General features: G+C 48.7%; 11 protein-coding genes across 11 annotated transcripts; 5 read left to right on the top strand and 6 right to left on the bottom strand.

Moving 5' to 3' along the window:
- Nucleotides 1-17: 17 nt before the first annotated feature.
- BDV27DRAFT_136706 (CCDC12/cwf18 family protein) lies at nucleotides 18-1,006 on the top strand. The gene has a single exon (XM_032068820.1). The coding sequence runs from the start codon at nucleotides 225-227 to the stop codon at nucleotides 837-839; it is 615 nt and encodes a 204-aa protein (XP_031922160.1). The 5' UTR covers nucleotides 18-224; the 3' UTR covers nucleotides 840-1,006.
- Nucleotides 1,007-1,089: 83 nt separating this feature from the next.
- On the bottom strand, nucleotides 1,090-2,256 carry BDV27DRAFT_136705 (zinc finger CCHC-type containing 10). Its single transcript, XM_032068819.1, has 3 exons — nucleotides 2,090-2,256; nucleotides 1,904-2,039; nucleotides 1,090-1,843 (listed from the first exon to the last, which is right to left on the bottom strand). Exons 1-3 carry the CDS (start codon nucleotides 2,172-2,174, stop codon nucleotides 1,111-1,113), a joined length of 954 nt encoding a protein of 317 aa, XP_031922159.1. The 5' UTR covers nucleotides 2,175-2,256; the 3' UTR covers nucleotides 1,090-1,110.
- A 249-nt stretch (nucleotides 2,257-2,505) lies between these two features.
- BDV27DRAFT_136702 (putative R3H domain protein) lies at nucleotides 2,506-5,682 on the top strand. Its single transcript, XM_032068818.1, has 4 exons — nucleotides 2,506-3,097; nucleotides 3,174-3,964; nucleotides 4,024-4,164; nucleotides 4,221-5,682. Exons 1-4 carry the CDS (start codon nucleotides 3,047-3,049, stop codon nucleotides 5,620-5,622), a joined length of 2,385 nt encoding a protein of 794 aa, XP_031922158.1. The 5' UTR covers nucleotides 2,506-3,046; the 3' UTR covers nucleotides 5,623-5,682.
- Nucleotides 5,683-5,911: 229 nt separating this feature from the next.
- Nucleotides 5,912-8,376, bottom strand: BDV27DRAFT_136699 (hemolysin III family protein). The gene is made up of 3 exons (XM_032068817.1): nucleotides 8,202-8,376; nucleotides 7,816-8,097; nucleotides 5,912-7,759 (listed from the first exon to the last, which is right to left on the bottom strand). The coding sequence occupies exons 2-3, from the start codon at nucleotides 7,993-7,995 to the stop codon at nucleotides 6,434-6,436; spliced, it is 1,506 nt and encodes a 501-aa protein (XP_031922157.1). The 5' UTR covers nucleotides 7,996-8,097; nucleotides 8,202-8,376; the 3' UTR covers nucleotides 5,912-6,433.
- A 463-nt stretch (nucleotides 8,377-8,839) lies between these two features.
- On the top strand, nucleotides 8,840-12,046 carry BDV27DRAFT_149895 (phosphatidylinositol-glycan biosynthesis class S protein-domain-containing protein; the record flags this gene model as incomplete). Its single annotated transcript, XM_032071140.1, has 4 exons — nucleotides 8,840-9,192; nucleotides 9,263-9,533; nucleotides 10,247-10,465; nucleotides 10,532-12,046. The coding sequence occupies 4 exons, from the start codon at nucleotides 8,840-8,842 to the stop codon at nucleotides 12,044-12,046; spliced, it is 2,358 nt and encodes a 785-aa protein (XP_031922156.1).
- A 140-nt stretch (nucleotides 12,047-12,186) lies between these two features.
- Nucleotides 12,187-13,767, bottom strand: BDV27DRAFT_58797 (uncharacterized protein). Its single transcript, XM_032077021.1, has one exon. The coding sequence runs from the start codon at nucleotides 13,560-13,562 to the stop codon at nucleotides 12,327-12,329; it is 1,236 nt and encodes a 411-aa protein (XP_031922155.1). The 5' UTR covers nucleotides 13,563-13,767; the 3' UTR covers nucleotides 12,187-12,326.
- A 334-nt stretch (nucleotides 13,768-14,101) lies between these two features.
- Nucleotides 14,102-15,545, top strand: sod4 (mitochondrial 37S ribosomal protein mS42). Its single transcript, XM_032077020.1, has 4 exons — nucleotides 14,102-14,305; nucleotides 14,372-14,552; nucleotides 14,660-14,784; nucleotides 14,847-15,545. The coding sequence occupies exons 1-4, from the start codon at nucleotides 14,246-14,248 to the stop codon at nucleotides 15,375-15,377; spliced, it is 897 nt and encodes a 298-aa protein (XP_031922154.1). The 5' UTR covers nucleotides 14,102-14,245; the 3' UTR covers nucleotides 15,378-15,545.
- On the bottom strand, nucleotides 15,527-16,743 carry BDV27DRAFT_58768 (ubiquinone-binding COQ10-like protein). The gene has a single exon (XM_032077019.1). The coding sequence runs from the start codon at nucleotides 16,451-16,453 to the stop codon at nucleotides 15,713-15,715; it is 741 nt and encodes a 246-aa protein (XP_031922153.1). The 5' UTR covers nucleotides 16,454-16,743; the 3' UTR covers nucleotides 15,527-15,712.
- On the bottom strand, nucleotides 16,594-19,616 carry BDV27DRAFT_58760 (putative C6 transcription factor). Its single transcript, XM_032077018.1, has 7 exons — nucleotides 19,291-19,616; nucleotides 18,833-19,229; nucleotides 18,548-18,758; nucleotides 18,451-18,482; nucleotides 17,109-18,393; nucleotides 16,899-17,053; nucleotides 16,594-16,841 (listed from the first exon to the last, which is right to left on the bottom strand). Exons 1-7 carry the CDS (start codon nucleotides 19,392-19,394, stop codon nucleotides 16,734-16,736), a joined length of 2,292 nt encoding a protein of 763 aa, XP_031922152.1. The 5' UTR covers nucleotides 19,395-19,616; the 3' UTR covers nucleotides 16,594-16,733.
- A 2,920-nt stretch (nucleotides 19,617-22,536) lies between these two features.
- On the top strand, nucleotides 22,537-24,916 carry BDV27DRAFT_136687 (uncharacterized protein). The gene is made up of 5 exons (XM_032068816.1): nucleotides 22,537-22,990; nucleotides 23,054-23,312; nucleotides 23,369-23,511; nucleotides 23,563-24,165; nucleotides 24,230-24,916. Exons 1-5 carry the CDS (start codon nucleotides 22,655-22,657, stop codon nucleotides 24,251-24,253), a joined length of 1,365 nt encoding a protein of 454 aa, XP_031922151.1. The 5' UTR covers nucleotides 22,537-22,654; the 3' UTR covers nucleotides 24,254-24,916.
- BDV27DRAFT_136685 (hydroxyacyl-thioester dehydratase HTD2) lies at nucleotides 24,906-25,634 on the bottom strand. The gene has a single exon (XM_032068815.1). The coding sequence runs from the start codon at nucleotides 25,566-25,568 to the stop codon at nucleotides 24,951-24,953; it is 618 nt and encodes a 205-aa protein (XP_031922150.1). The 5' UTR covers nucleotides 25,569-25,634; the 3' UTR covers nucleotides 24,906-24,950.
- Nucleotides 25,635-25,996: the final 362 nt, after the last annotated feature.

Here is a 25,996-nt window from a genome sequence, read left to right as displayed (position 1 = left end):
ATGCCGATTTATCACGGCCGCCGGATTCTGTCGCTAGTGTGGCTGATGCTCCCGGAGTGTGGCGCACCACTTCCGATAACATTGTCAAGAAATACTTAGTCGGTGGGCGATGCTGAAAATTGTCGCATACTTTTGACCCTGAAACGGGGGAGCTCATTCTTTTCCCTGCAACGCTTGCTTTACCTTACATCATCTACCTATTAATATATATCGAGTTTCCCAATATGTCATCCAACCATGCCACTCTCGACGCGGCGGCAACAGAACGCAAAGCTCGACTTGCAAAGCTCGCGGCGCTTAAAAGAAAGCAACCAGAGCCAGAGCCATTAACAGAATCCAACGATAAAGATGACGAGCTGGAAGATGCTGCCCCCGATGTCACAACCAAATTTCTTTCCGGCAGAAACTATGACGCAGAAACCCGTGGCCCGAAATTAGGATTTGACCAGGCCCCCGCAGACGGACAAATTACGGTGGAAGCACAGGCTACGGAGATAGCTAAGGCCACTGCAGAACAAGCCAAGAAGGATGAAGAGGCGGATCAACCTATAGATCTCTTCAAACTTCAACCGAAGAAGCCCAATTGGGATCTAAAACGGGATCTAGACGAGAAATTAACCCCTCTCAATGTGAGGACGCAAAACGCAATCGCAAGGCTCGTGCGACAGAGGATAGAGAATGCGCAGCGTGCGGCGAAGGATAAAGACGCGGGGGCTAATGGAAGCCAGACAGGAGAGGATGTAGGCATAGAGGGCGAAATGTTGGTTGAAGGCATACATGTACGTGAGAGGGAGGATGAAGATGAACGGAGGGAAAGAGAGGAAGATGACCTGGCATGATCTTGATACCCTACCAGAGGTGTGATTATAGGTATTTTGCGATCCTTTGTTCATTCTACATCTGGTTTTTAAGGCGCTCCCTGTTGGGTCTGGCAATACGCATCGAAAAGGCGTTGAGGACATTTTGCGTTATATTATGTGGACACCGATATCAATTGATATATGATTCATATTACTATAATACAGTTTTGTAGTGGTAGTCTTTTCCCTTTTCCTTGCGCGCACCCCCCTCCTTTTTTTTTTTTTTTTTTTTTTGCCATTGCTGAACCTCTCACTTGCCCGGGCGGCCGATATTCATGGCTTGGGTCAATGCGAGACGTTTGCTGTAGGGGCTGAGACTCCGCTCCCTTCGAGGCTGAGGTACTGTGTGGCCTCGGCTATGCCCAGCCCCCTCATCATGCGCTTGACTGTAACGGCCATCTGAATGACCTGAATGCCTGAAGGTATCTCTCGAAAGTCTTCCAGGGCGGTTGGGGTCATGCATCGTTTCAGGTGTCGCGGATCGTCTATCCCTTGCAATTCGGCCCTGATCAATGCTCTGGCTTCGAGTCCTATCTCTCCGGCTACCATCTCTTGACAAGTTTCTAGCTCGCCCACGCTCCTCAGGGCTAGACGCTCGACGCCTTCGTCTTGTGTTCCTGTCACCCGTCCATTCCCGTGATCCGGAACGAGTGCAGTCTTTTTCTCCGTATGAATAAGAATGAGCAGAATGGCTAGAAGATGAGTCGCTATACCGTCTCTTTCTCAGCTTCTCATGGTGAGAAGACGTTGACTTCGTCCCGTGAGGCTTATTTCTTGCACTGTATCCTCTACGGCGAGGTGAGGACTGTGAATGGGATCGGCTTGTAGATATCGTAGATACAGAGCTCACAGAATGCGAAGATGCTGACCTAGCTCGCTTTGATGTCTGGCCTTGATTATCCGGGGGACCTGATTCATCTATGTCTCTTTTACGGCCCCGCTCTTCTTCTCGCTTTGCCAGAAGATCATCGGCCACACCTTGCCTAAGAATAAGTCAGCGCACTGCATAAAAATTACAAAACAGATATATCATGGATTCTTACGAGCGCAATAGATCATTCGGAGTTTCCGCTGAAAGCTGCGGCCGCAATTTCGGATTCTGTAGTTGCTGTGTGCGCGAAGGACGATATTGGTACGGGCGTTCCTGGGCGCTAATCGTGCATTCATAGCTATAATGCCGTGTAACAGGTCAGCCAAATGCGAACTGACGACCGAAGAATGGTACATATCTCGTTTTAAGCATTTCTGACAGAGAGTACTGGCAGTCGCCTTAGTAGGGCCTCTAAGGCTGGGAGCATTCCGGTATCGATTCATGAACCCTGACCGTATACAGAGGGTAAAAAGGGCAGCGAAAAGGTCTATGACAGCTTACAAACAAGTGGTATATCAATATAATTCCAACTTGTATGAATATCAAACCTCTCTCTCTGTCGCGGCTGTTGATGCAAGGTGTGGGTCGGGGGCACCGTTAACCGCGCGGCTAACCGCCCACCAGCAGACAAGCGAAACCTGATCAGTTCTGTTTCGTTCCTTCTCAGCCCAAAAGAACAAAAAAAAAGACCACCATCATCGTCTCCCCCGTTTCCTCCAACTACAGCGCCGTTGCGGGCCTAAGCAGAGTCGTTCGCGCAGTACGACTTCTTCTAGTTTGGCTGGAAATAGGATACTGTTCTTTTTTTTTTTTTTCTTTTCTTTTCTATAGTCCGAGTAGGAGGAACCCCCATTCCCCTCTTTAAAACAATCAATGGGAAAAGCCATGAACAAGTCGCTCTGACCATCGTGTAAGATCAGTCACCTTTCTTGGATCCTCTGCTCTCTTGACGCTGTAGCCGCTGTCGGCTTTTGCACTTTCTCTTAGCACTACTGGACGGGCGCGGTCCCATTCAATACCAACCCACGGGACCTAACTTGCAATAGCTTTCCCTATGGCGAATTACGTTTTCAAAAGATATGCCGTCTTTCTTTTTGGGCTTGTGTGAAGTGGGATCTTTGAGTGGCTTATTGTCGTCTTAAATTTCGGTTTCGTCCTTGAGTGAACCCGCACGTGTGAAGTCCAGCTATTCAATTCTTCTCATCGGGTTTCTTACCATTCTTCAATTCATCTTTCCCTGCTCGATAATTACCAGCCGAAGGAAGGCCAGAAAGAAGAAGATTACGAAAATAGTGCAAGGTGTTGCTTGATAGTCATGGCATCCGAAAGTTCCCCAGAAGGGGAGCATTGTCTCTCCTTTGCAAAGGTACGTTGATTGATGTTCTACATGAACCACTGTCGCAAAGTAGATGATGGTGTCGCCCTTCTGACTTGCGCATAAGATCGCTGCTATGGCCTCACAGTCGAGATCGGAAGTTAACGTGGCATTTGATGAGAAGAATGGTTCACAGTCTGCCAGAGAGCCTGCATGCTCAGAATCCCAGGAGTCAAAACACGTCCTGCCGAGCCAAGTGATCTCGAATAAGGATGATGAGGTCAACGCCGTTGATCGAAGTTTCGATAACCTCCCGCGCACATTACAAGATGTTCATATTACAGAGAGGAAGGGCCAAGAGAGTCCCGACCCCCCGGCCGAAGTTCAACAAAACGGGTCTCTGAAACGGGAGACATCTTTCGAAGACGACCGTACACACCTATCCAACTCCTCAACCAAACCGACAAGTTTCGACTCAAAGAGTATGGCCTCGGTTACTACCTTCGCGATGGACGAGAAAGATTCATTACGCCCTGATGATAGTGCCAGTGTCCAGGCTGTTGACGAAGATGAATCCCTTTCCGGAATAGCGTCTGGTGCACCGAACTCGTTGACTGGGTCTGAATCCGGTGCCCGGGGGTTCAGGGATATACAGAGGGCCCGTGCAGTACTGCAAACCACCGGCCCTCTATTCACAGACGGTAGCCAGCGGCCAAACGGCGCTATGCTCCCTGACTCTGTTTCCAACAATTTTGTTATCGCCAACCAGGAAGTTTTTCGGAGTGGGCAGTCCATATCAATGCATCCATTTCCAATGGAACCGGATGAGAAACTTCTCGAGGCAATGAAGTCCCCGAAAGATCGTCTTTTGATTCTGCAACTAGAGGAAAAAGTCAGACATTTTATTCAACATTCTAAGTGAGTTGACGTACCATAGCTCGCTCTTATGTCTCATTCTAGCTAACATGTCACTGCAGGGAGCAATCCCTAGAACTGCCACCTTCCAATGCATTTGGGCGCCTGCTTGCCCATAAATTAGGCGATTATTACCATCTAACTCACTTCGTGGACAACAACGTCACATCAGTTCGACTTCATCGAACTCCGTTCACTCGGCTGTAGGGATCCCGCCCTTTTGAATGTACGAATAATGTATATATACTGATCGGTTTAGGCCCACGCCTCTCTCTGCTATACACACCGCAACAAACAACACCCCACCGCCTGCTATGCCTGCCATGAAAATCATGCGTCGTACCGACAGCGAGCGGCCTTCTACCGAAGGAAGTGCAGCGGCGAGCTCTGCATTTGCTTCAAAAACTGGGTCAGAAGCTGGTGATAGTGCAAATGACGGAGAGCGTGGCGGCTCTTCAGCAGGAGCTACCCCTGCCAAGGACCGGTTAACGCTCACCAGGGAAGAACGTGAGGCCAAGTATCAGGAAGCTCGGGAACGGATTTTCCGCGATTTTCCAGAGGCAAAGCCTTCCGATGGCGCAAATGGCGATCAAGGTACCAACATGTCCCGCTCGAGTTCGACCAACGGGCGTAAAAAAGCACAAAGGCAAAAGACGCCACATGATGACAGCTTTGAAGTCAGGTCTCAATTCAATGTCTATTACCCTGGGGTTCACTATCCGCATGGTCCTGGGCCCTATAATGTGGCCACCAATGACTCCTCGTTCGCCGGCCAGCCATGTATGGTGGGACCTGGTGTGAACCCACCGGGCATGGGTTATGCTCATAATGGCCAAAATGGGGCCATGTACCCTAGCCATATGAACATGGGCTCCATGCCTCATTATTCAATGCCCGTGTCTCCTCAGATGACCCCAAGTGGCCCGTGGCAGAACGGAGCTGTACCTCAGCAATCTCCGTACTCTGGATATGCCTCTATCAATCAGTCACCGGCTATGCCATCCACGAAATCCTCACCTGCATTGAACAGCTATCCTGTGCCCAACGCTGTACAATTTCAGCACACTCCGGGATGGTCCTCACCGCCATATCACGGGGGCTACCAGCAATCTACGCACCGGAACCAACCACCGATGCCATGGACAAATTACCCGTCTCAACCAGTCACCCCTACATCCTACCCCTATGGTCAATATCCTGGGCAACCCATGAACACAGGCAATGTAGGTGTTCATCCGTTACCGGGAAACTTCAATCGGTCCCCATTCAACCCTCAGACACGTTCTTTTGTTCCTGGCAGTACGTCCTTGGGACGGCACCCAAGCAAGAGTGGTCAGCATGGTATGAATTCATACCCTACCATGCAAGCTGGTGTTCAGCCTCAGTGGGCTGGGTATCAAGAAGCTAGTAAAAGTTTAGAGGCAACAGCGCCCGTGGCGACCAATGCTCCTCGCGGGCCACCTGCGGGTGGTAGAGACTCTATTGCGAAATGGGGGACGCCGTCCCACCTTCCCCCTAAACCACCGCCATCTGAAGTACCATCTGAGTTTGATATGAAACATCGGGCCGGGCCCACGACTGCTCTCCCTTACTCTGGAAACCCCCATCCGAATAATAAGAACGGCCCGCTCGTCGTGTCGGGAGGAGCAAGAGGCAACTAGTTGGCCCGTTCATGGCATTTGATCATGTATGACTCTTTTAGCCTACATGCTAGAGACACGGGTTTGGAGGAGGGGAGAGGGGAGGGGGGGGGCGCATTGACATATCATCTTAAAGATAGGGGTATTGCTGTTTCATGGCTATCTCTGGCAGATAGATGTGTGAGGGCAATGTTCTGCACTCAATGTGTCGTGCTGGAGTGATTTATATGATTATCTACAGCTTGTTGCTGTCACGTTTGCTAGATCCAGGCGGAGAAGAAGGTTGGAGGTAGCCCATAAGATACATAAATCCTTCCGAAACAATCTTCAAATTGAGGCATCTTCCAGTGTGAGAATATCGTAAGGTTCATATACATGTAGATTTTGAACAAAGTTTGAACATGAATCAACGCCTTAGTTTCGAGTACTGAGAATCCAAAGCCATTCTTCAAAGCACCATATCCCTATAAATGCACAAAGGCTGAAGCAATGCATTGTTTTTGGTCGTATCTCGGCGGGTCGCTGACACATGGTGTGGATAGACAAGCAGAGGATTGGTAGCGAAGGGCATCATAACATGCAGACCGGGAGACAACGCTGCAAATTCCAAATAATATATATACAAGAACGACAGGTATTGAAGGGTACCAGAAGGGTTTAAGTACTCCATCGATGCAACTGCAAGGTTTTACATGAGATCCGGCAGAAATCTATATTTAACGGGCAACTGGGCATCCAAAATATCTAACCCGACAGCCATGGTCTATATGCGCGTGAAGACTGATCCAGTCATATACAGCCATAACAATAAAGAAGCCAAGTAACAGAGGTTTCAGGAAGTCAAGTGCGGACATTCCCCCTTGGCTCTCTGGAAAGCGCCAGCGAACAAGTCTTGCATGGCGCAATAGTGGAACAGGATACCGCCTAGGACGGCGAAATGCCAAATATTGTGGCTACCACCCACGTAGTCGAAGAGACCGGGGCGCCACCGTTCGGGTACCTGAGAAGCGTAAATGCACGCCCCAACGAAATACACGAGAATGCTTTTCACGACGGGTGCGTAAAAGTATAGACACCAGGCAAAGCCTCGGGTGTAGGTAAGTTGTGCCAACGGCGCGAAACCTGTTAGGGCAAGCGTAACGTAGAATGCCACACGAGCCCAGGCAAAATCGGCGCGGTTGAAGGTTGGATGCCAGGGGAGAATGACACCACCGATCCCGAGGGACATCGTGAGAAGAATGTATGTCCATCGTGATACGGGTTCGCAGTAAAACGCAGTGTATTCTGTCGTCACAATCGAAGCAGCTACTAGCATTGAGATGCCAGTATAGTCCACGCAGGCGAAGCGCTCCATCAGGCCCTGGTTGGCAATGCTATTCATGGTGTGCCAAAGAGTACTGCAGACTAGACACTTGCATGCAGCAAAGAAGAACACCGCCGCAATCAACACATCTGTCTTGGTGCTCAAGTGGAAGTTTGGATTCAAAGGATAGAAGTAGAAGGCGACTGAGAGGACGATGAACAGACCGATCAGGTGAGACCAGATGTTGACTAGTTCATTGGAAAAGGTAAACATGGACGTGAAGCATTCTACCTTGGAATGTGTGAACCGATACCCTTCCAGAATGTGCGGGTTCACACGCCATGGATGCGGAAGATCCGTATAGGCAATCAGGCGCTTCTCTTGAGCTAGCGCAATGGCCTGGTCGATATTCTCACGCAGAGCATCCTTGGCTTTCCGGGCGCGTTCCATTCCCTCATCGACCACTTCGCGGGCGTGGACCAGCTTCGAATCCACTGCCTTCCACCCGTCATCCAAGGTGCCGTAGAAGCCACGGTCTCGAACCGCATGCGCCCGAGCTTCCAACTCCGACAAGAACGACTCCATCAAGCGAACTCCCGCTTGTGCCTTTTGTTCCAGTGTCTCTTTGGTTGCGAGAGCATCCTTGTAGCCGTCTTCAAGCGTCTCCACTAGGATCTTGGCCCTCTTCTTGCCTCCACCCATGAGTTCTCCAGAGGCGTAGGAGCAGGAATCTCTAACCGCCTCAAGCGTTGCATAACCTCTGCGTAAGCTGGCATCGATCTGTACCATGTGTGACCGGCGATAGTCTTCAAGCCAATGCAGCCGTCTCTCTAATTCGGCCAGAAAAAGTTCCACCTAGAGAATCGTTAGGATGTTGAAGTCGAAGAGGAAATAGCAGTGGAGATCATTACCCTCAAAAAAACTGCATCGGCATCGTAGTCGCACGACAGTTTTCTTGCGGCATGGAAAGAATGCCTCCGCCGACGATCTCGAAGCAAGGCTGTCTCCTCGGGCGGCGTGGCATAAGCGCTGGAGACCGCAGCATCATCGGGATAAGACTCGATGGTCACTGATTGAGCTGAGCAAGCCATAATGTACCTCTTTATTTTATTTTATTTTTTATTTATTTATATTATTTTTTTTTCCTGTTTGCCCAATTCCTCAGGGGTCCGACCAGATCAAATCAGCATGACCTGGGAGGTAGACAAAAACGTTAGATCGTCTGAAGTGGATTTATGTTTGGGTCTCGGGTATCGGAATCTCGGCATTCATTCTAGGACTTGACTTTAGTACTTACAGGAAAGGTAAAGGAGTGGAGATTTGTTCAGAACCGATGAAGTCTCTCTTGGTTGATTATTCGCAAGGTGAAAAGACCGACGTGAGGTGGGTAAAGGAATTAAGAACGAAGTGAAGGAGGAGGTTGGAGAGAAAAGGAAAGGAGTGACTTTGGTTGAATAAAAGAAGAAGTGAAAGAAGAAAGAAGTGGGGAAGAGAAAAAAAGAGTTGAGGAGAAAGAAATCATTTTAATTTAATGGAATAAATTCTAAATAATTCAATTTCACCGCCAATAGATAAATAAATAAATCTAAAGACTTCAGTCAATATGGTTTATTTTGGTTTACTGTTCGAACCCCCCCCAACAAGACGATACATACTCCGTACATACAAAGGACCATAATTGCAAATATTGTATGTATGTACATACTCCGTACTCTGTATTGAATCAATCTTTCGGCCCATCAGCAATCGCATTGTCCCCACGTTTCAATTCTTATCGCCGCCTTCTTTCCCTTCTTCCTTTCTTTCCTCTGCCTAATCGCCACCACCACTACGAACCACCACCAAATCACTGTGCTCTCTGTGACCACACTTGCCCTCTTGGCCCAGACTTTCTTTCGACGACAAAGAATAAAAAAGTTTAACACTATGGCGGCTATGGCGGTTCGCGACATTGTGGTGGATCAATCTCTCCTACCCGTGCTCAATAGCAGCGCCGTGACCCGTGAACAATGTGACAAGCTCCTCGCATTGCTTGACCCGACCGGTGATTCCGCATCATCGAATTCTCAGGAGACCGTCCTTGCGGCATCGAGAGAACAGAAACAGTTGTTTGCGCTTCTTGCTCGACTCCGCGGTCTGAATCGCGAAGCCATTCTCCGCGTCCGTGAAACCAAACAATCGACGGCGGAAGCTCGCCAGGAGATCGACCGGTTACACCTTCAGCTGCAGAACCTCTACTATGAGCAAAGACATTTGACGGGGGAGATTGCGGCGTGCGAGTCTTATGAGTAGGTGGATGCCGACGGCAAAATTTGTCCACGCCGATCATGCTAACGGAGGCGTTCCTCCTCCTACCAGTCACAAATATCTCTCTCTTCCTTTAATACCGGTCGAAGAGTTCCTCACTCTTTTCCCAGAACACAGAGACTCGGACGCCCATGAGCTTATGATTGCTCGCATCAATCATGAACATGCGGAGCGGGAGAAATTGGAACAGGCGCGCCAGGAGCTTCTGAAGCGGAAACAAGCTCTGATTGCGGAGAACAATAAGCGCAAGGAAGATCTGGCCAGTTTGGATCAAGATCTGGAGAGGTTCATTGACGTATGTCTTGACTTGCCATCAACTTGGGTTTTTTCTTCTATTTCTCCCATCATGGGTAATGGTTTCAAAATTGCTAACCCGATCATCTTGAATAGGCTGCTAAACCAATCCAGAAGATTTTCGAAAAAGAGTATTAAAAACTAAAAGTTATGTTAGTCGTCTTGCATTTGGAAGTTAGCTGGTAACATCAGGCGCCTTGGTTGAGATACCCCTATAGTTCTATTTTACAGGAGGTTTTAGTACGAGACGGATTTAATGTTTAAGGGAATGTTCCGTACGGTTCTTTCTTATAGTACCTCTGGTCTTTTATCTACTCTATTTCGAATGCATTGCGATACGTTGGGTCTGCAGGCTTGTAAACAATAGAACGCTGGACTACTTACAGGAACAATTACTAGCAAGTACCAAAGTTTGGGAACGAGGAACAAGAAAAAGTAAAAGGCAAATTCCAAGAAAGAGTGAGACACCGAGGACAAAATTGTAGTTCTTGGAGGAAAATACCGCCGTTGTTGTTCTTGTTGTTAGAAGTTCCAAAGTTGAACTGCGGCTTTGAGTTGATCATCTTCCCCGAACAACTTGTCCTCCGCCGTCAATCCACTTGCACTTAGACATCCCACTCATCACCAGCACATTTCGCGGTTCGGTGACCTGGTTCCTCTGCCCCCAACCCAAAAAGCTGTTTGAAACAAAAGCATGTCCTGGTCATGACCAGCAAGAATGAAGACCCGGGGTCTTCACAGACTACCTCCGTTCTCGCGAACGACACTATGAGCTCTAAGACCGGCGCGCGGCGTCTCCCTCCGCCCGAGAAATCCGAGGCTATCCAAACCCGGTTCAAGGTCATTGCTGCCTTTTGGGCCGTCATCATTTTCCTGGGGTTTCCGATATGGTGGAAGACGACATCTATCTACCGGGCCCGACTGCCCATCCAAGACATGGTCGAGTGGGCAGATGGAAAGGTACTTTACCGCACATCCATCCTCGCTGATACAATGTACGAATCCTGACTGATTACCGCCCTACAGACCTGTCGTCCAGTCTTTCCCCTTGATATTCACTTCGAAACACCGTCCCTGCCAGGGTCGGAGGCACACCATCTCTTACGGACTACTCAACACACTCTCGATGATCTCAACGAATTCTCCGCTCATCACCTTCGCCTGAAGCTGTCAGAAGAGAACATCGTCGCTAGCCATGAAGATGTGCTAGAACAACTGGAGCCTTCTTTGAGTGGAAAAGCTGATACTGCGTTAACGGTTCGACTGCTACCTCAGGAGGATTTGGCGGCACCTCGGTCAGAGCTTCATCTGGACACGACCCGGCTCGATGTATATTATCCCCCAAGCCAGATCCCGCCGCCTTCCGCGTCAAACCCGCCCTTGTCAGCTTATATCGCTGGAGAGTTACAAAATCTATTCACGGAAGAAAAGGCCATAATTGCGCAGGTATTATCCGACAGCAATGTCGGGGGTGCAAACACACTCACCTCTTCCTCGTCGAATAATCAGCAGCAGCCTTCCGCTATTCTCAATTCCATCTCTCCACAACTCGCGGAGAGCATTACCAGGCGTCTGCGAAGATCTATGAAATATGCGGAAACGTATCACCTAGCCTTTTCTTTATTTACCCCCGGATCCGAACCTTCCTCGTGGGACGTCAAGACCGCGGTGGAAGAGTACATATCACCGCTCCTGCAGGCTTTCGCGCCCATAAACAATTTTACCGTTGATACTCAAGTTCAGCTCTATGCGATCTCTGCTCCCACTGCACCACTGCCCGAGTATGACGAAACACAAGCCGCCTGGACGCTGAAGAAAGAAGATCTCAGTGCATTCATCAACGCGGCTGAATGGCCCTTAAGCCCAAGTATCGGCAGTGGACCGACCATCAACTTCATTCTTTACGTTCCTGCGCCGTCACAGTCTCCCATGGTTGTGAAGGAGAGCAGCGCAACTAGCTGGATCATTCCTCAGTGGGGTGGTGTCTTCCTCTTAAACCCCCCTCTGTCGACCGCCGATCATTCATTTAATCCACCGCACCTGTCTCAGGAGGCTCTTCGTCCCGCATTCTTAACTTTCTCTCATCAACTCCTCACTCTTCTCGGTGCTCCCGCTACGCCAGCGTCTCTCCCCTTCCGCCTCCAGACCCTCATCCGGATCCGTGCTGCCACCCTCCTTCTCTCCGCCTCATCAACCATGGGCTCCCTTGCCCGTCTGACCGAGTCCCTTCCTTCCATTCCTATCCCAGCTAATGTAGCGACGTCCGTATCAACGACTCTGTCTCATCTCGCATCCACATGTGAGCATCTCCGCGAAGGTCGTTTCCAAGCGGCTCTAGCGGATGCTCGGGTGGCCGAGACAGAAGCAGAGCGCAGCTTCTTTGAAAAGAGCATGGTGGGCCAGGTTTATTTCCCTGATGAACATAAGGTAGCTGTTTATCTGCCCTTATTGGGCCCGATTGGTGTCCCTCTTATCGTAGGGCTTCTAAAGGAAGTCAAAAGGGTGGTTACTGGTCTAAAGGCCAAAAAACAACAAACATAGGCTTTCCCTCGCTATCTAATTGTATCATTACAGAGCCTTTCTCTTTTAATATGAATTTCTCTTTCAAATATAGGCTTTCACAGGCCGATATGTCAATTAACAGTGGGACAAAGGGGTTGTGTCTCAAGTACAGCGGGATTGTAACGAAGGAAGCCAATCTGCTAGAGGAGGCCAAAGAGTTCGGATAGAAAATAACTTTAGACACCATTGCGCCTTATCTAGACGCTAAGAGAAGGCATGCATGAGAAGTGCAAAATGGTAAGCAAAAGAAACCTGATTTTTATACGTTCCGTGGCATTTGTAGATTGAATCTACTCGCTTTAGGAGACTCGGCTACCTTGAAGCATGGATCGCCTTTTTTATTCATGAATCCGACCCGATCAAACATCTCCACAAAACCCTTGTCCGGTCCAATAGAAATATAGTGCCCCCGTTTCTGCGTCCGTGTACCCAGAAGCCCACCTGGAGGAGTGTATACCTTGATGCTCTCGGTACTAGGTTGCCGTTTGACCTGCGGCGGTGGGGTAATGGGTACCTTGGGTATATTATCCATGTCATGGACGACGCTTTTGGGGGTCGAGCCGAATAGACTTTTCACTCTGGTCCCTGTGCGGTGGAGCACTGAGCGTGAGGAGCTCCGGCGGGAGCGACCAAGGAGGAAGTCAGTGCGGTAGGAGCTCTCTTCGGATGGAATAGGGTGAGATATACTGAATGGTGTACTGCTGTAGACGCTGTTATGCCGAGGAAGCTTTCCATGAGAGTTCTCATGCCCAATTCGACGTCTTCTCCAGCAGAACATGGCCGCCGAGGCAAGTACGGCTCCAAATATGGCTCCCGGGAAAAAGCCGGCTATAACGGCTTGAGTTGGGAACGAAGGACATGCTGCTGCGACTGAAGCTGGGGTCGAATTAGCGTCGGTCAAAGGGGAGTTTGAAGCTGAGGGATTCGCATCAGAGGGCGATAGGGTTGTTGGTCTCAACTGATCAGTCGTGGGTAAAACGTCTGATGCCGTGAATGTGACCGAGACGGTTGAAGATGTCCCGGTGGTCGCCAATATAGGATTCCCACTGGGGGCTGGGGTTGACGCGAGATTATTGTCCATCTCACACAGCTGGTTTCCTTTGCATTTATATCCGAACGGACAACATGAATTGCCACACTTGGGCAGCTGATCATCGAGTCTGATGGTCTTGACTGGGTTTGTTGGGTGAAGAGTGGCATTTTGCAGCTGTATGTTGCAATTGATGGGTTCAATGTATGTGCACGCTTGACCCTTAGGGCAACATATGGCCGAGCTTGCATTGTCTAGACTGATGCAGGCTGAGGAAGAAGGACAGCAAAATGAGCCTGGCAGCCCAGCAGCTCCACATTTCTGGTACGAACTGGGACAACTGTCTGAAACCCGTAGTGCTAAATGGAAGGCATGGTTCGGTGTAATCATTACAGATATTACTGATATGAGGAACAGTAATGGAGGTCTTCCATAGACTAGATCAGCGAAAGTTGCTCTCGCCATACTGGCTATGTCAACAGCTTCTCGCGGACGCAAGTTGTAGGGTGATGGTCCTTGGAAGAGAGAGGAATAGGAGGCTGACTGATGTCAGATTAAGGCAGCTAGAGCAAGAAGACGAATTGACAAAGACGGATCGTTGATGAGAGGTGATTTTATTGATGGCTTGGGGGAAGGTTAAACAACGAGATACAGACAAAGGATGCTCTCCCTTGAGATCCGCATATTGCATTAGATAAGGCCAATCAAGGTATTACACAGCGTAAGCGCTGGATGCTGCCTAAAATACCTTTTCTGCTTCTGCTGAAGAGCCACTGGCTTGCAAGCGCCGTGGTCCCAGAATAGTGACAAGGCATGGGTCTCGGCGCAGCTGGCTTCGATATGTGTGGTCAAGGTAGATGCCAGCGGCCCCAACATCATGAGGTAGTCAAACATAGCACGACCTAGAAACTCTTATCCGAAAGCCTAATATTCGTCAGAGGCGAGAGAAGCTGAAGAAAGTTGGAAGCAGAAGGTGAAGAACCATAGTAGATCCTTGGTCCCTGATTGGATGGTGGACGGGGCTGGCTTACTTCATCGGCGCTAGTCCCGAAGTAGTAATGTCCAATCTTTGCCCGGCGATGGAAATTCTGCGGTTTTGCTGCTACTTCTCAGTGAGCATCTAAACTCGTCAATTGCCAACCATCATCATGCTTCCCCGACTCCTCCGGCCGCAGAGCACGCTGCGTGCTGTTTCCTCCCTCACACAGGTGAATCTTGTCCGATCTTTCAATGGCCACGTCGTCCCGATTTACTGATCGCGTGTTACGCTACAGAAACCCGCCTCCGCTCTCCCACGCTTCCAGACTCGCGGACTGCATCGTGTGCCTCAGTTGACTCACGATACCTACTTCAAGAACAATGGAATTCCAGAGCTTTTATCACCAGAGGCCTTCGACTTCGCTTGGACACAATACCAGACCCTTTTGATTGACAAGTTGAATCTTCTTACACAGGGTGAGCTTCATTCTCCGAGCGGCCGATAGAGCGCGAACCCCAAGCCATTCCTGATTCCGGAAGAACTACAAGTATACGGATTGCATACTGACATGGCTCCATTGCAGATACCGTCGACGCGGATGCGAAGCCTGGAGAACTGCTGGTCAAGTACTCCCGGCGCCCAGAGATGGCCTCCGTATTCAACTACGCCTCTATGGCTCATAACAACCATTTCTTCTTCAACTGCTTGGTGAGTTGGTGGAACTGCGTCGTGTAACTACGGACAATGATTTAATATCGTCCTCTCAATAGTCGCCCACCCCTACTCAGATCCCGGACAAGTTCGCCAAAGACATCGTTGATACCTGCTCCTCGATCGAATCCCTGAAGCTCGACTTCCTTGCAACTGCCAATGCTATGTTTGGCCCCGGATTTGTGTGGCTGGCCAAGAACCTCGAGAGGGAAGGATTGATGCACATCTTCTGCACCTACAATGCAGGCTCCCCTTACCCGGCCGCTCACTCCCGCCGGCAGCCCGTTGATATGGCTACGCACTCCCCCGACGCTCCATTGGGCAACCAGTTTGCTGGTGCGATGGGCGCTCACTCCGCGAACCAGAAGAGCCTGGCTCCTGGTGCCGTCGATGTCCAGCCCATTCTCTGTGTCAACACGTGGGAGCATGTATGGATGATGGACTACGGCATTGGTGGAAAGGCTGAATACCTCGAGCGCTGGTGGGATCGCATTAACTGGGAAGTTGTGTTCGATAACTACAACGCGGTCAGCTCGATGAAGGGCACACGGCATGCGGCCAACCGGAACCGCAGCCTGAGCATGCTATGAAGGAAAAATATTCTACAGAGCGGATACATATGTGGTTCCCCTCCTTTCATGTCTTGATAATTGTATTATATACTACATGGTTTGGCTGTTCAGGGTTTCTTTATATCTGGGTCTAATTGTACAGCGAATTGATCGCAAAATAGGAAAAAAAGAATGAGACTCAAATTAGAGACACCCCGACGCTGTAACGATCTATATCTAGTCGTAAAGATGCACCAAACTCCACGAAGCACGCCATATATGTAAATGCAAAACCCATGCATCCCAACACGGAACGCATACCCGCAAACACCCCTGTTTCCTTCAGGTAACCCAGACCAAGGAACTACCCTAAACTACTTCCTTCCCTCAACATCTCTGATCCTCTTCTCAAAAGCCTCAATCATAACCCCAGCCATCTGCCCCTCGACAGCACTCATCATAGCCGCATGCAACTGATTTCGGAACTCGAACCGAATCTCCAAGTCAACTTTCGTCATCGGCTTATCACTCTCCAACGGCACCAACTCCCATTTCGTGCTCAAATATTCGAAGATACCCTCATTCGCACCCGGGAAGTTCCCACCCGCCTGTCCGTCTTTTGAATCAATGCCGAACTTAGCCCCGCTGCGCGCTTCAACGATCCACAGGCTGCGGTCGCAATTGACCCGAGACGTGAACGTTTCGCTTAACGGCCCGTATCCGACAGTCAGGAAGGCGCGGGTGGGATCCCCTGTTTCTGGATCGCGGTGGGTCACTGTTGAGGCTGTGAGGAAGGGGAGGAATTGGGAGTAGGATTCCACCGAGGAGATCACTTTGTAGAGGGATTCCGGGGCATAAGGAAGGGTGCGGGTGGCGGCAAGGGTGCGGCCATTGTTATTGTTGTTGCCGTTACCGTTGTTTGAGAGTAGGGAGGAGATGGAAGGTAGATGGAAGGATCGGAGTGTTCCGAGGTTTGGTAGATGCGACGTTCTGGTGGGCTGTGATGATGGTATCGTTGGTTGTTGGAGATACTGCGACGGGTTTGCGAGGGATCGCGATGGTGATGACGGGCTTATGCGACGACTGAGATGTCGCGGAAGCACGGAGGGTCTCATGTTGTGTTCTCGTGTGAGGATCGGCGACAGTGATGTTGGGTCAATGGCTTAGAGAAGGAATGTCGGAGTCGTCAATTTTGGGGGCTTTTTTTTTTTCTTGTTCCGGCTCGGGGAGTTTATCCACGCGGGCTCGGGACGTGCCGAGGGTCTTCAAACAGAACTATATAAGGAATAGCGAACTATGTATGATGATAGCATGAGATACTGCCTTTTAATTGAGTGATGTCCTTTTCGAGCAAAAATCATTACGATCGCCTGTTCCGTTGAGTGTCCCATGTCACTACTGCGAGTTACTATCTACGATACCACTAAACGCAGGATCAGGATACCAAAGGTTGTTGTTCCTTGAAGGCTGTGCGGGACGCTGAACTTGTTCGTCCCACAAATGCTATCGACGAGTCAGAACTGAGTGCTAGAAGTTGAGATCCTGGATTATCGAACTTACCCAGTCGATATTAGAAGGAGCATCAAGCATCCCTTCGATCACGTCCAGAGATGTGAAAGAAGGTTCTACTACATCCAGCCCGAGTCTCTCGCTTGACGTAGAAATGGAGTATGGTGCGTTTGCCGCGCTCAAGCTTTCATACGATGGAGGCGGAGCTAAAAATGGCATGAGCAGTAGTCGTGAAAGCATGATGTTAATAGAATTTCTTACCGGTGTGCGTATCAACCGGTCGGTCATCTGAGTTGCCAGCTGCCAGTCCTTTAATCGGTTCTGCTGTACTCATACCCCCTTTCTTAACCCTGCGAAGCATGATTGTCAACGCAGCATATGCCTTCTGTGCATCCATCGATCGTCGGCGACTCTGCTCAAAAATTTGATGGGACATTTCTAAACTAGTTAGAAGGTCTTCGCGTCCTTTGATAACGACCGTTACATCGCTGTTCATGATCGGCTCCCTCGGAGGATCATAGGACAACTCTAGACAGATTATCATCGCAGCAAGCAGATAATCAGCATACTGGAGTGAATTTGGGAATTGCCTGTCGCGATATAAGATCCCTCCTGGTTGAGTTTCATGGTGCAAGTCTGCTTGGTGACGGAGTATCTCCTTGGATGCACTCATGCAAACCCATCTCGAATATGCATACCGGAGATTACTGTGGACTTCACCTAAATAACGTCGGTGGAGCACACAGCGAGCTTTTTGATACAATAGTTCCAATGTGTATCGCCGGAGAATCAGATCCGATGGGTCTGCGAATGATTGATCTACTGGCCGTATTCGAAAGTTAAAAGGAACCAGGCCATAGGCTTCCTCCAATTGACGGTCAATCTCAAGAATTTCGTCGTAGGTTACGGCTTCCCGCGAATATGCAAGATCTGAGATTTTGCCAAACACACCCATGATTCTCGATTTCGCCCGAATATAGGACGTAGTAGTGAGTTCAGACTCGGGTCGCGATGGTGGCAGATGCGTAGTTCCTTCGTTAAAGTCTTCATCGCATATATTGCGTGGCAGTTCGACATCATCTTGCCAGTCCTGTATCGTCCGTGGCAGACCAACTTGAAACGAGATTAAGGTGTCTAGTTGGCGCATAGTCGCCCACACACGTCTCCTCATTTCACCTTCATAAACGGAAATGCTGGGAAAATGGCCCGGATCGCGATGATACCCCGTCCGCATCGCTAACCTAATAGTGAGCCCAAGGAGGAAGGATACGCTGACTTGAGCATCATTGCTTCGATAAAATTCTCCTAATGTATAATAGAAAAGCGCCTCGACCTTAAACTTGCCAGGCTGCGTGTAATTTGACTGGACAAGGCACTGTGCGGTTCGCTTCCTGAAGGTACTAATGATGTCCCCGGAGTCCCCTAGGTAGACCGGTAAGGGCTCCCCCAGACGTTGTTGAATAGTAATTGACAGTGTAAGAACAGCATACAAGAATGCTAGCCACGAGAGAGACGTAGCCTGTGGTATTGACCAGAACAGATTGTACTGCAAAATAGATTACTAGGCGTTTGCAGCCACCCTTATTCGGATAGGGATTCTTACCTCCTTTTGAAAAGTGGGAATATGAATTGTGGCTATGGATTTGTTAGTCATGTTAGTAACTATGCAGGAGACACGCCAGAGAGATCCAAGTACATACGTAACACGGGTTCTTTGCTATTGATGAATTGTGCTATGAGTCGATCTGTTACCGGCCGTGGCGGAACGTCGGCTAATAAGTCTTCTTTGCTCATTGCTTTGTTCAATCCTAATAGAAGAGTTGGTGAAGGCGTATTGAGGTGACCGTCGTCAAGCGCTTCGTCATCTGAAATATCATTGCCTTCTTGCAAGTACTCCCGAACGCCGTTAATCTGCGAATGTCTCGTTAGAACAAGACAAGTAACTAAGGGGGGAATAAACAATGGAGACATTGGAGTCCACTGACTTCCTCGAGTATGGCAGTCCAGTGAGCACCGTCAATGTAACTCGTTCCAGTATTTTCCACTACCAGCTTACTAGACGGGTCTAGAGGGGACTCCTTAGGCTCGAAGCCCGTGCTAGTAGAAGACGTCCTTGGGATTACTCCGGCGTCAGTTCTCCTGCTCGTCGCTGGCCCATCATGTCCTTCTGGCCTATGAATAACATGGCTTTCTGCCAGGCTCTTTTTCTGCGTCAATGATAGAATCAGATTCTCGAGATGCTGCAGACGGTCCTGGACAAGAGTTGGACTCGTCCGGCCATGCGAAGTCCTCCCACGAGGACCCCGACCGACAAAGGTGCAGGAGAGGGCTTCACCTCTCTTCTTGCAGTTCGTGCACGGATATGTGCGACAGCATTTAAGTCTAAGCCGAGCCATTAATTATTGGGAATCACGCCTTTTAATGTGCTGAGCTGAGGGCTTACTTCCGGCTTCTGCAGGCTGTACAAGACAGCTGGACTCTAGTTCTCTTTTTCTCGGTGGATGACAACGAAGTGGTGCGAGTATCTTTAGGAGCGAAATCCGCCATGTCTGTAATATGGCATTATACACTGTCCTGGTGTTCCGATATGAAGTTGTTTGGGAACCAAAGCTCCTGGAGATAGCATGTTGGGTGTATGTAGAACGTGACTTCGGTCTCCGTCCGTTATCTCCGTCACTTCCGAGAGCCAGATTCATTAAATAAATTTACGTGGCCATCATAAATAATTTGGATTGATTATGCTTTTTTAAGATATTCTGAACTATATGAGATGTCTTTTTTACAATAAATAGCGTAGGATCTCAGCTTGCAACCTATGAAAAACTTCTCGATATTATCATTCTGCGTACAGTATAGGGGCGATTGACTATCTTAGGACGCCAGCGCCGGCGATACCCACTGCAGACTGACTGATAACTGGTAATTACTATCGGTGTTTAGGCATCAACCTAGTCCAATTACAGGCTGTGTTAAGAAGCAAGCTTTTAGTTCCTGGAAAAAACAGGCGGGTGACAAGTTTACTGGCCAAATCGAGGCCAGGTTTTTACATGTGTGGTCCACCGCCACGACATCGACCGAGACCTCGACATATATTCTCCTAGCATCGCAGAATTCAGAACCCTGGAGGACGATGAAGGTGTCATCGTGAGTTAAGAATCTTAAGATGCGTGGCAAGACATGGTCCTGGGTTGTCGGGACCGAGGCATCGTCTTCGGCCGACTAAGAGAAATTAGCCATTAGCAATGGCTGTTATATGGCCATGGGTCTGAGCCTATGAGAATTTCGCCAACGTACGCCCCACGTCGTGGATTAATTAATGCAATGTGATATCAGTGTTACGCGCCGCCATATATTATGTGCTGCAATATCTTAAGACTCGTCGGGGTCGTTTTGCGGATTCTTATAGGATGGCCCTGGAAAAGGATTCCACCGACGTTGAACTGTTGGCTGTCTGGTCCCCCTTGAGTAGCTTTCCTGCTGGTCACACATGCCAATCCTTAGGGGTTTTTTTCATGCATCTTCACGCATTCTGTCAGCTTGTGCTCGTCGCGAATGGGCCTACAGATACACTGTACTGGGAGGTGAACAGTCTTGACTCCTAGATTACTATATATAGCTTCGCTGCACAAATCTAGTATGCTATCTGCCCGTTTAGGCTCTTAGACGCTTATCTAGCGCGGGGTTTTCTGCACCAAGATTCACATTCTATACCGAAATTCCGAGTATAGTATAGCACGAACCGGGCATTCTGGCGCTTCAGAGGGGTTCTGTAAGCAACTGTACAGGTGGCTTTCTTCAGGTATCCCAATAACTTCGGACCGAGTACAGTACTTCAACCTCCCGGAGTATGATCATCTTTATCGCTGTTCTACCAGGAGAAAGTGGTGATCATCTGCATATACTGCGAGCACCTCGTGGACGGTAACCTTTGGCACTCCATACTGTCATCAGACATTCAAGATGACGTCAGGTCCTGGAGAAAAGCCGCTTACTATATAGTGAAGGTACTGTCTTTTTCATGGCACCTGCACACGTCACGGTGCTTGTAGTAGTCGTATGCTATATGCAGGCTTCTACTACCAGTAGTATACTACAGCCCGGTGCACAGGAGAAGTTGCTCTTATGCTGACTGTGCTGAAATTTCCCCGTGTTAAGCATATTGATACTGTGCAAGTGCTGTGATCAGACCTTTCGGGTCGGAACTGACTCAACCACAACTGGAAGGACGAGGTAGACATTGTACTACAGCGACATATCAGCGGCACACTGTGATTGGTCTCACTCGTTGCTGAAGCTAATATCGTGATTTCTGTTGATCTGGTAGGGAACTGATGGTAACTGTGGTACACTTTGTCCCCTGATGGCCCTTCGGCCATGTTCCAGAGCTAGTCATAGGCGTCTCCGTGCTGCAAGTCAGGGAGTAATGAACAGGTTTTATTTTACCCAAGGGGTTCGTAAAGAATGTGAGAAGCTGCTGGAAACAACGTAAGCTTACCATTGGCAAGCACATTATCACTGATAGTCAGTTCTGACACCCCAGAGTACTAGTATTATACCTACACATATCAATGGTAAGAATAAATACAATAGATCCATTAACTTATCGAACGATTTCTAAGGAATCTGTGTGCTCAATGGATCACAACAGACTGGATTGAGTTGTGCTAACAGTTGTAGTGAAATCAATAAGACTCCAATCAATACTGTGCTTCCCGTAACAGCGATATACTAAATAAACACTGTGCTGGCATATAAATGTCTGTAAAAACACGAACAATATTGTGAGAGTTGTATAAACGGCTCTGTTATTGTTGAGGATTATAGATTAAGCACCATACTTTCCAGGTGCTCTGCCAGTTAAGCAATATTGTCACGACCCTTTTCATCAATTTGGTCGGGATATCGAAGAAGTGGGAATGTACAATTAAATATCCGAGTGAACGAGAAAGATTGAAGAATGGAATAAGATTTGGAATATGGGTAAGGGTCTACTTGAATCTTTTTTCCCTTTTTCTTTTTTTGATTTTTTTTCTTAGCCATTTTCTGCCCCTCTTTCACCTAGTATTATTCAGGATTGTCTGCAAAGGGTGGATCAGTGTTGCCTTGTACAACAGGGGTCTTTACCAGCGAGAAGCATCAGATGTCTCCACCATTAGGCAAGTCATTGCAACCTGACCGGTTGTATTAGCAATTTGCAGTGTGTCCATGCGAGTCTCTTTTCTTCAATTCTTTTTCTTTTCTCCCCCCCCCCCCCTCCCTCTTTTTCTTTTCTTCCGTCTTCTTTTTCACCTTAATATTTTTTCCCCCTTCTACTTCTTCTTTTCTCTGTCCACTTGTAGATCCAAAACACATTCCAAGCTTCTACCACCACACCGGCGTTTGTTGTTTGACTTGACAGTAGGAAAGAACAAGTACATGTAGCTCAACCACCATTAATTGGTATTCCCTGCAAGTATGCAGTAGTGTAATGATTGTTCCTGCAGGGATAAAAATAAATAAATAAAATAAAAACACCTAAAGCAACGCGGGGTAGGTGAGACGATATGAATGGCTGAAACCACGAATTCTGCAGAGACTGACTGATAAAATCATCCAAATCCACTTCACACTCCCGTGACTCCAACGTGACAGTGAATGCTCTTCTGATATATTTATATATCTTTTCCATTTCTTTCTTTCCCCCCCCCTTCTCATGAGCTGTATACCTTAAGTCCCCTTCATTTTGATTATTCGAATTTTTTTCTTAATGATTGTTGTGCATACTAAAGTCTGGTTCTTCACCATTTCTCCTTTGTCAATTGCCCACCATGCCTTTCATCGAGTGCTCCTCCCCACCCATCAAAATAGGCAATTCCCGAATTGACGCTGCTTCCCAGGGAAAATTGCTACCTACTATCATCGACGAGCTGGCTCGCGATGAACCTAATGGTCTCTGGATGGAATACCCTACCTCCTCAACCAATCTTGATGCTGGATATAGCCAGATTACTTATGCCGAACTTGCAAATGCTGCAAACGGTGTTGCCAATTGTATTACCAGTGCTTTGGGAAGAGACAATACAGGAGAGTCACTGGCCTGGTTAGCGCCCAATAGTCCCTTGTGCTCTATCACGCTTATTGCGGCCATGAAAGCTGGCTTCAAGGTGTGCAAGTCATAGACATGTATATAAGGCCGTGCCATTGTCGCTGATCACTGAGAGCTCTAGTTGTGTTTGCTATCAGAAAGAAATACAGTGGCTCAGAATCACAAGCTATTAGAGGACGTCGGATGTTCTGTCATAATCACGACGAATGCGGCCTTTCCACAAGTTCGAGCCACTTTGCGTGGAAAGCAGATCTCCGTTATAGAGCTGCCTCTATTTGAGCAGCTCCTACATGAGCACCAAAGAAGATATGAGTATAACAAGGAACTGAAGTTCCTGTATTACGAAACCGCTTTCATCATCCACAACCCGTGTTCCACAGGCAAGTTATCAAGAAGCAACACTTAAGCTAAGAGGGCATCAGCTGATTGACCCTAGGATTGCCGAAGCCCATGTTATTATCTCACAGCTTTATCGCAAATGTAGCACGTAGTATCGGGCTCTCTGCCCCGGAGGGCTATGAAACTCAGAGCTCCATGCTTGGGAACAATAGATGCCTTTTGCTTTGTCCCCTGAGTGACGTAAGTATAGCGATCCACTCTTTCCGCAAGATGTTGCTGACAGATATCAAGCCGGCTGGCGTACACTTCAGTGTTTTGAATGCTATTTTTAATAACACAGCAGTCATCCTGCCACTCCCTGAGTTGCCCCAAACGGGCCGAAGTTTGACCCAGACGCTCCGATATATTGACGCAGATTGGGCAGCTCTAACCCCATCAACCTTAGAAGCCATGTCGAATGATCTGTCATCGCTAGAGGCAGCTGCGAGTCGTCTCGAATGCCTTGTATTTGCAGGAGGTTGTCTTGCTAAAAGATATGGCGACTTGATCGCTTCCAAGATTAAGCTTATGCCCTCGCCACATTCACCTGAAACGGGGCAGCTCCCCACGGTATATCGACATGAACATGATTTCAGATACGATTGGAACTACTTTCGGTTCCACCCTGCTGTGGGTGCAAGATTTATCCCGATGGGTGCGGGCGTATATGAACTTGTGTTCAACAGAACACCTGCCACCGAACTGTATTTGCCGATTTTGGCCAACTCATACGAGTTTCTGGCACAAGATTTATACGCCAAGCACCCAACTATACCAGATACATGGACCCATGCACCACAAGTGATACCTTTAATTCATGGAGAAAAGGCAGAGCCTATCGAATTCAACAGAAATGTATGTAGCTTCTCAGATATCTCAGCTACTCTCGAGCAGGTTCCTGGCGGTTAATGAAGTTTAGCGACTGCAATTCTCAGCTTCCTGAATCACTACAAGTCGGGAGCCCCTTGCATGGCTCGAAATCTACTCGTATCTCTGTAATCCAGAATTTGAAGGAGTTTGACATTGCTCCTCCACCTGCACGATGTTTAGACAAGAGCTATCCACAACCATCACAGAAAAGATAAGACCGCAAGAATTCATTCAGCTGACCTGACCTCGGCCTTCATCGCAACTTGTCCGCTAGGAGCAAGAATTTGCACTGCTCCTACACCAGATCCCTCCTCACCGAGCACAATCTGGTACTTGTCCTCTGCGTATAACGGGCTCGTCGCCCGGTATGTAATGCTCTCTGGGAGCATCGAAGCAGGATCGCCCTTATTTGGCCGTGTATCTCTCCAGAGATCCAAGATCGAGATCAAATTAAGCGGGCCGTGGACGACGATGTCCCTATGCCCCTCCATCTGCTGGGCCCATGGGGTCGAATAATGGATCTTGTGGGGGTTAAAAGTCAACGCCGAAAACCGGAAAAGAGTAACGGCTGTCTGTCTCAAGGTTCGGGTGTGAGTCTTAGCCGTTGAGATAGTTGACGAGGAGGCTGGTGCCGAAGGTAATGGTGCCGGGTCACTTGTTGTAGATGATACAGCTGGCATAGCTAGTGCTTTACGGAAGACCCAGTTCCTGGTAGAATATTAACATTCAACGACCATGGGGACATACTAGTGTAAGTGTAAGATAAGAACTTACCGACGATCAATAATCGCCACGCCATGCTCGTTGCGAAACTCCTTCTCTACGCCCACTACGATCATTTCCTCTCCGGTCTTACGTACCACTTTGGGTTCGGCACTTAGCACTTTTGTAGTTTCCTGGACTTCTTGTCCCACGCGCAATGGGTTAGGGCTCCCATCTGCGGCACGCGGCCAGCGCACCTCGCCGCCTGCCCACATGCGCCGGGTGAATGGAGTCTCCGGGTTGTAGGAGGCGTCGGTACCATCCACACCTAGTTCATATTCCAGAAATGCGGGAGTGAAGTAAACTAGGTGATAGCCTGGCGGGAGGGGGGTGCCGGCAGGTATTGACGCTGAAGCATTGTTCAGCGATGGGGTATCAGGGTATAAAGATGGGCGGTTCAATGTGAGTGACAAGAGCTGTAGCTGATTGGCGTCAAGAAATTGTGAGCGAGTTTGCGGCCCCAGGGACTGGAAGCGTGACAGAAATGATTCTGCAATGGATGTGGCGGAGGGAACAGCCACTGAACGTCGATAATGATGTACTGAGAAGCGACGGAACGAAGAGTACCCTCGAAACAGGGTCTGGCTGGAATGCCTGGCCGCCTGTACAGCTGAAGAGAGTGCCATCCTGAGTTTATACGGCTTCTATAGCCTTGACTTCGCTCAATCACTCGTTTTCTTGCTGTTTACAAAAGGAGGTTGCAAGTTGGGTTACTTGGGGAGGAAGCATCTCGAGAGTTGGGGTTGAGGGGTTTCCGAAACTCGGGCAATGGGTCTCGGTCTCGGAATCCTGGACAGAGATGTTTCCGAGGTACTAACTATCTTGGGCCATTTGCTTGTCACTAGATTGGGAAACAAAATCATCAAAGTGTCGGCGACTTTCTCTTTCGCCGGGATGAATTCGAGACCATTTCCTCAACAATTGCAAATACCCAAACGGACTATTTGGAACCACCGCATATACAACGAACGCGTCAATTTGCGTGTTGCCAAAACACAACGTGAAAGCCAGAAAACTCGGGGGATTTTCATTTTAGCCGATCTGCCTCTCGGTC

This window comes from Aspergillus caelatus (assembly GCF_009193585.1).
Source record: "Aspergillus caelatus strain CBS 763.97 unplaced genomic scaffold BDV27scaffold_286, whole genome shotgun sequence".
NCBI lineage: Eukaryota > Fungi > Ascomycota > Eurotiomycetes > Eurotiales > Aspergillaceae > Aspergillus > Aspergillus caelatus.
This window is presented reverse-complemented; position numbering and strand designations above follow the sequence as displayed.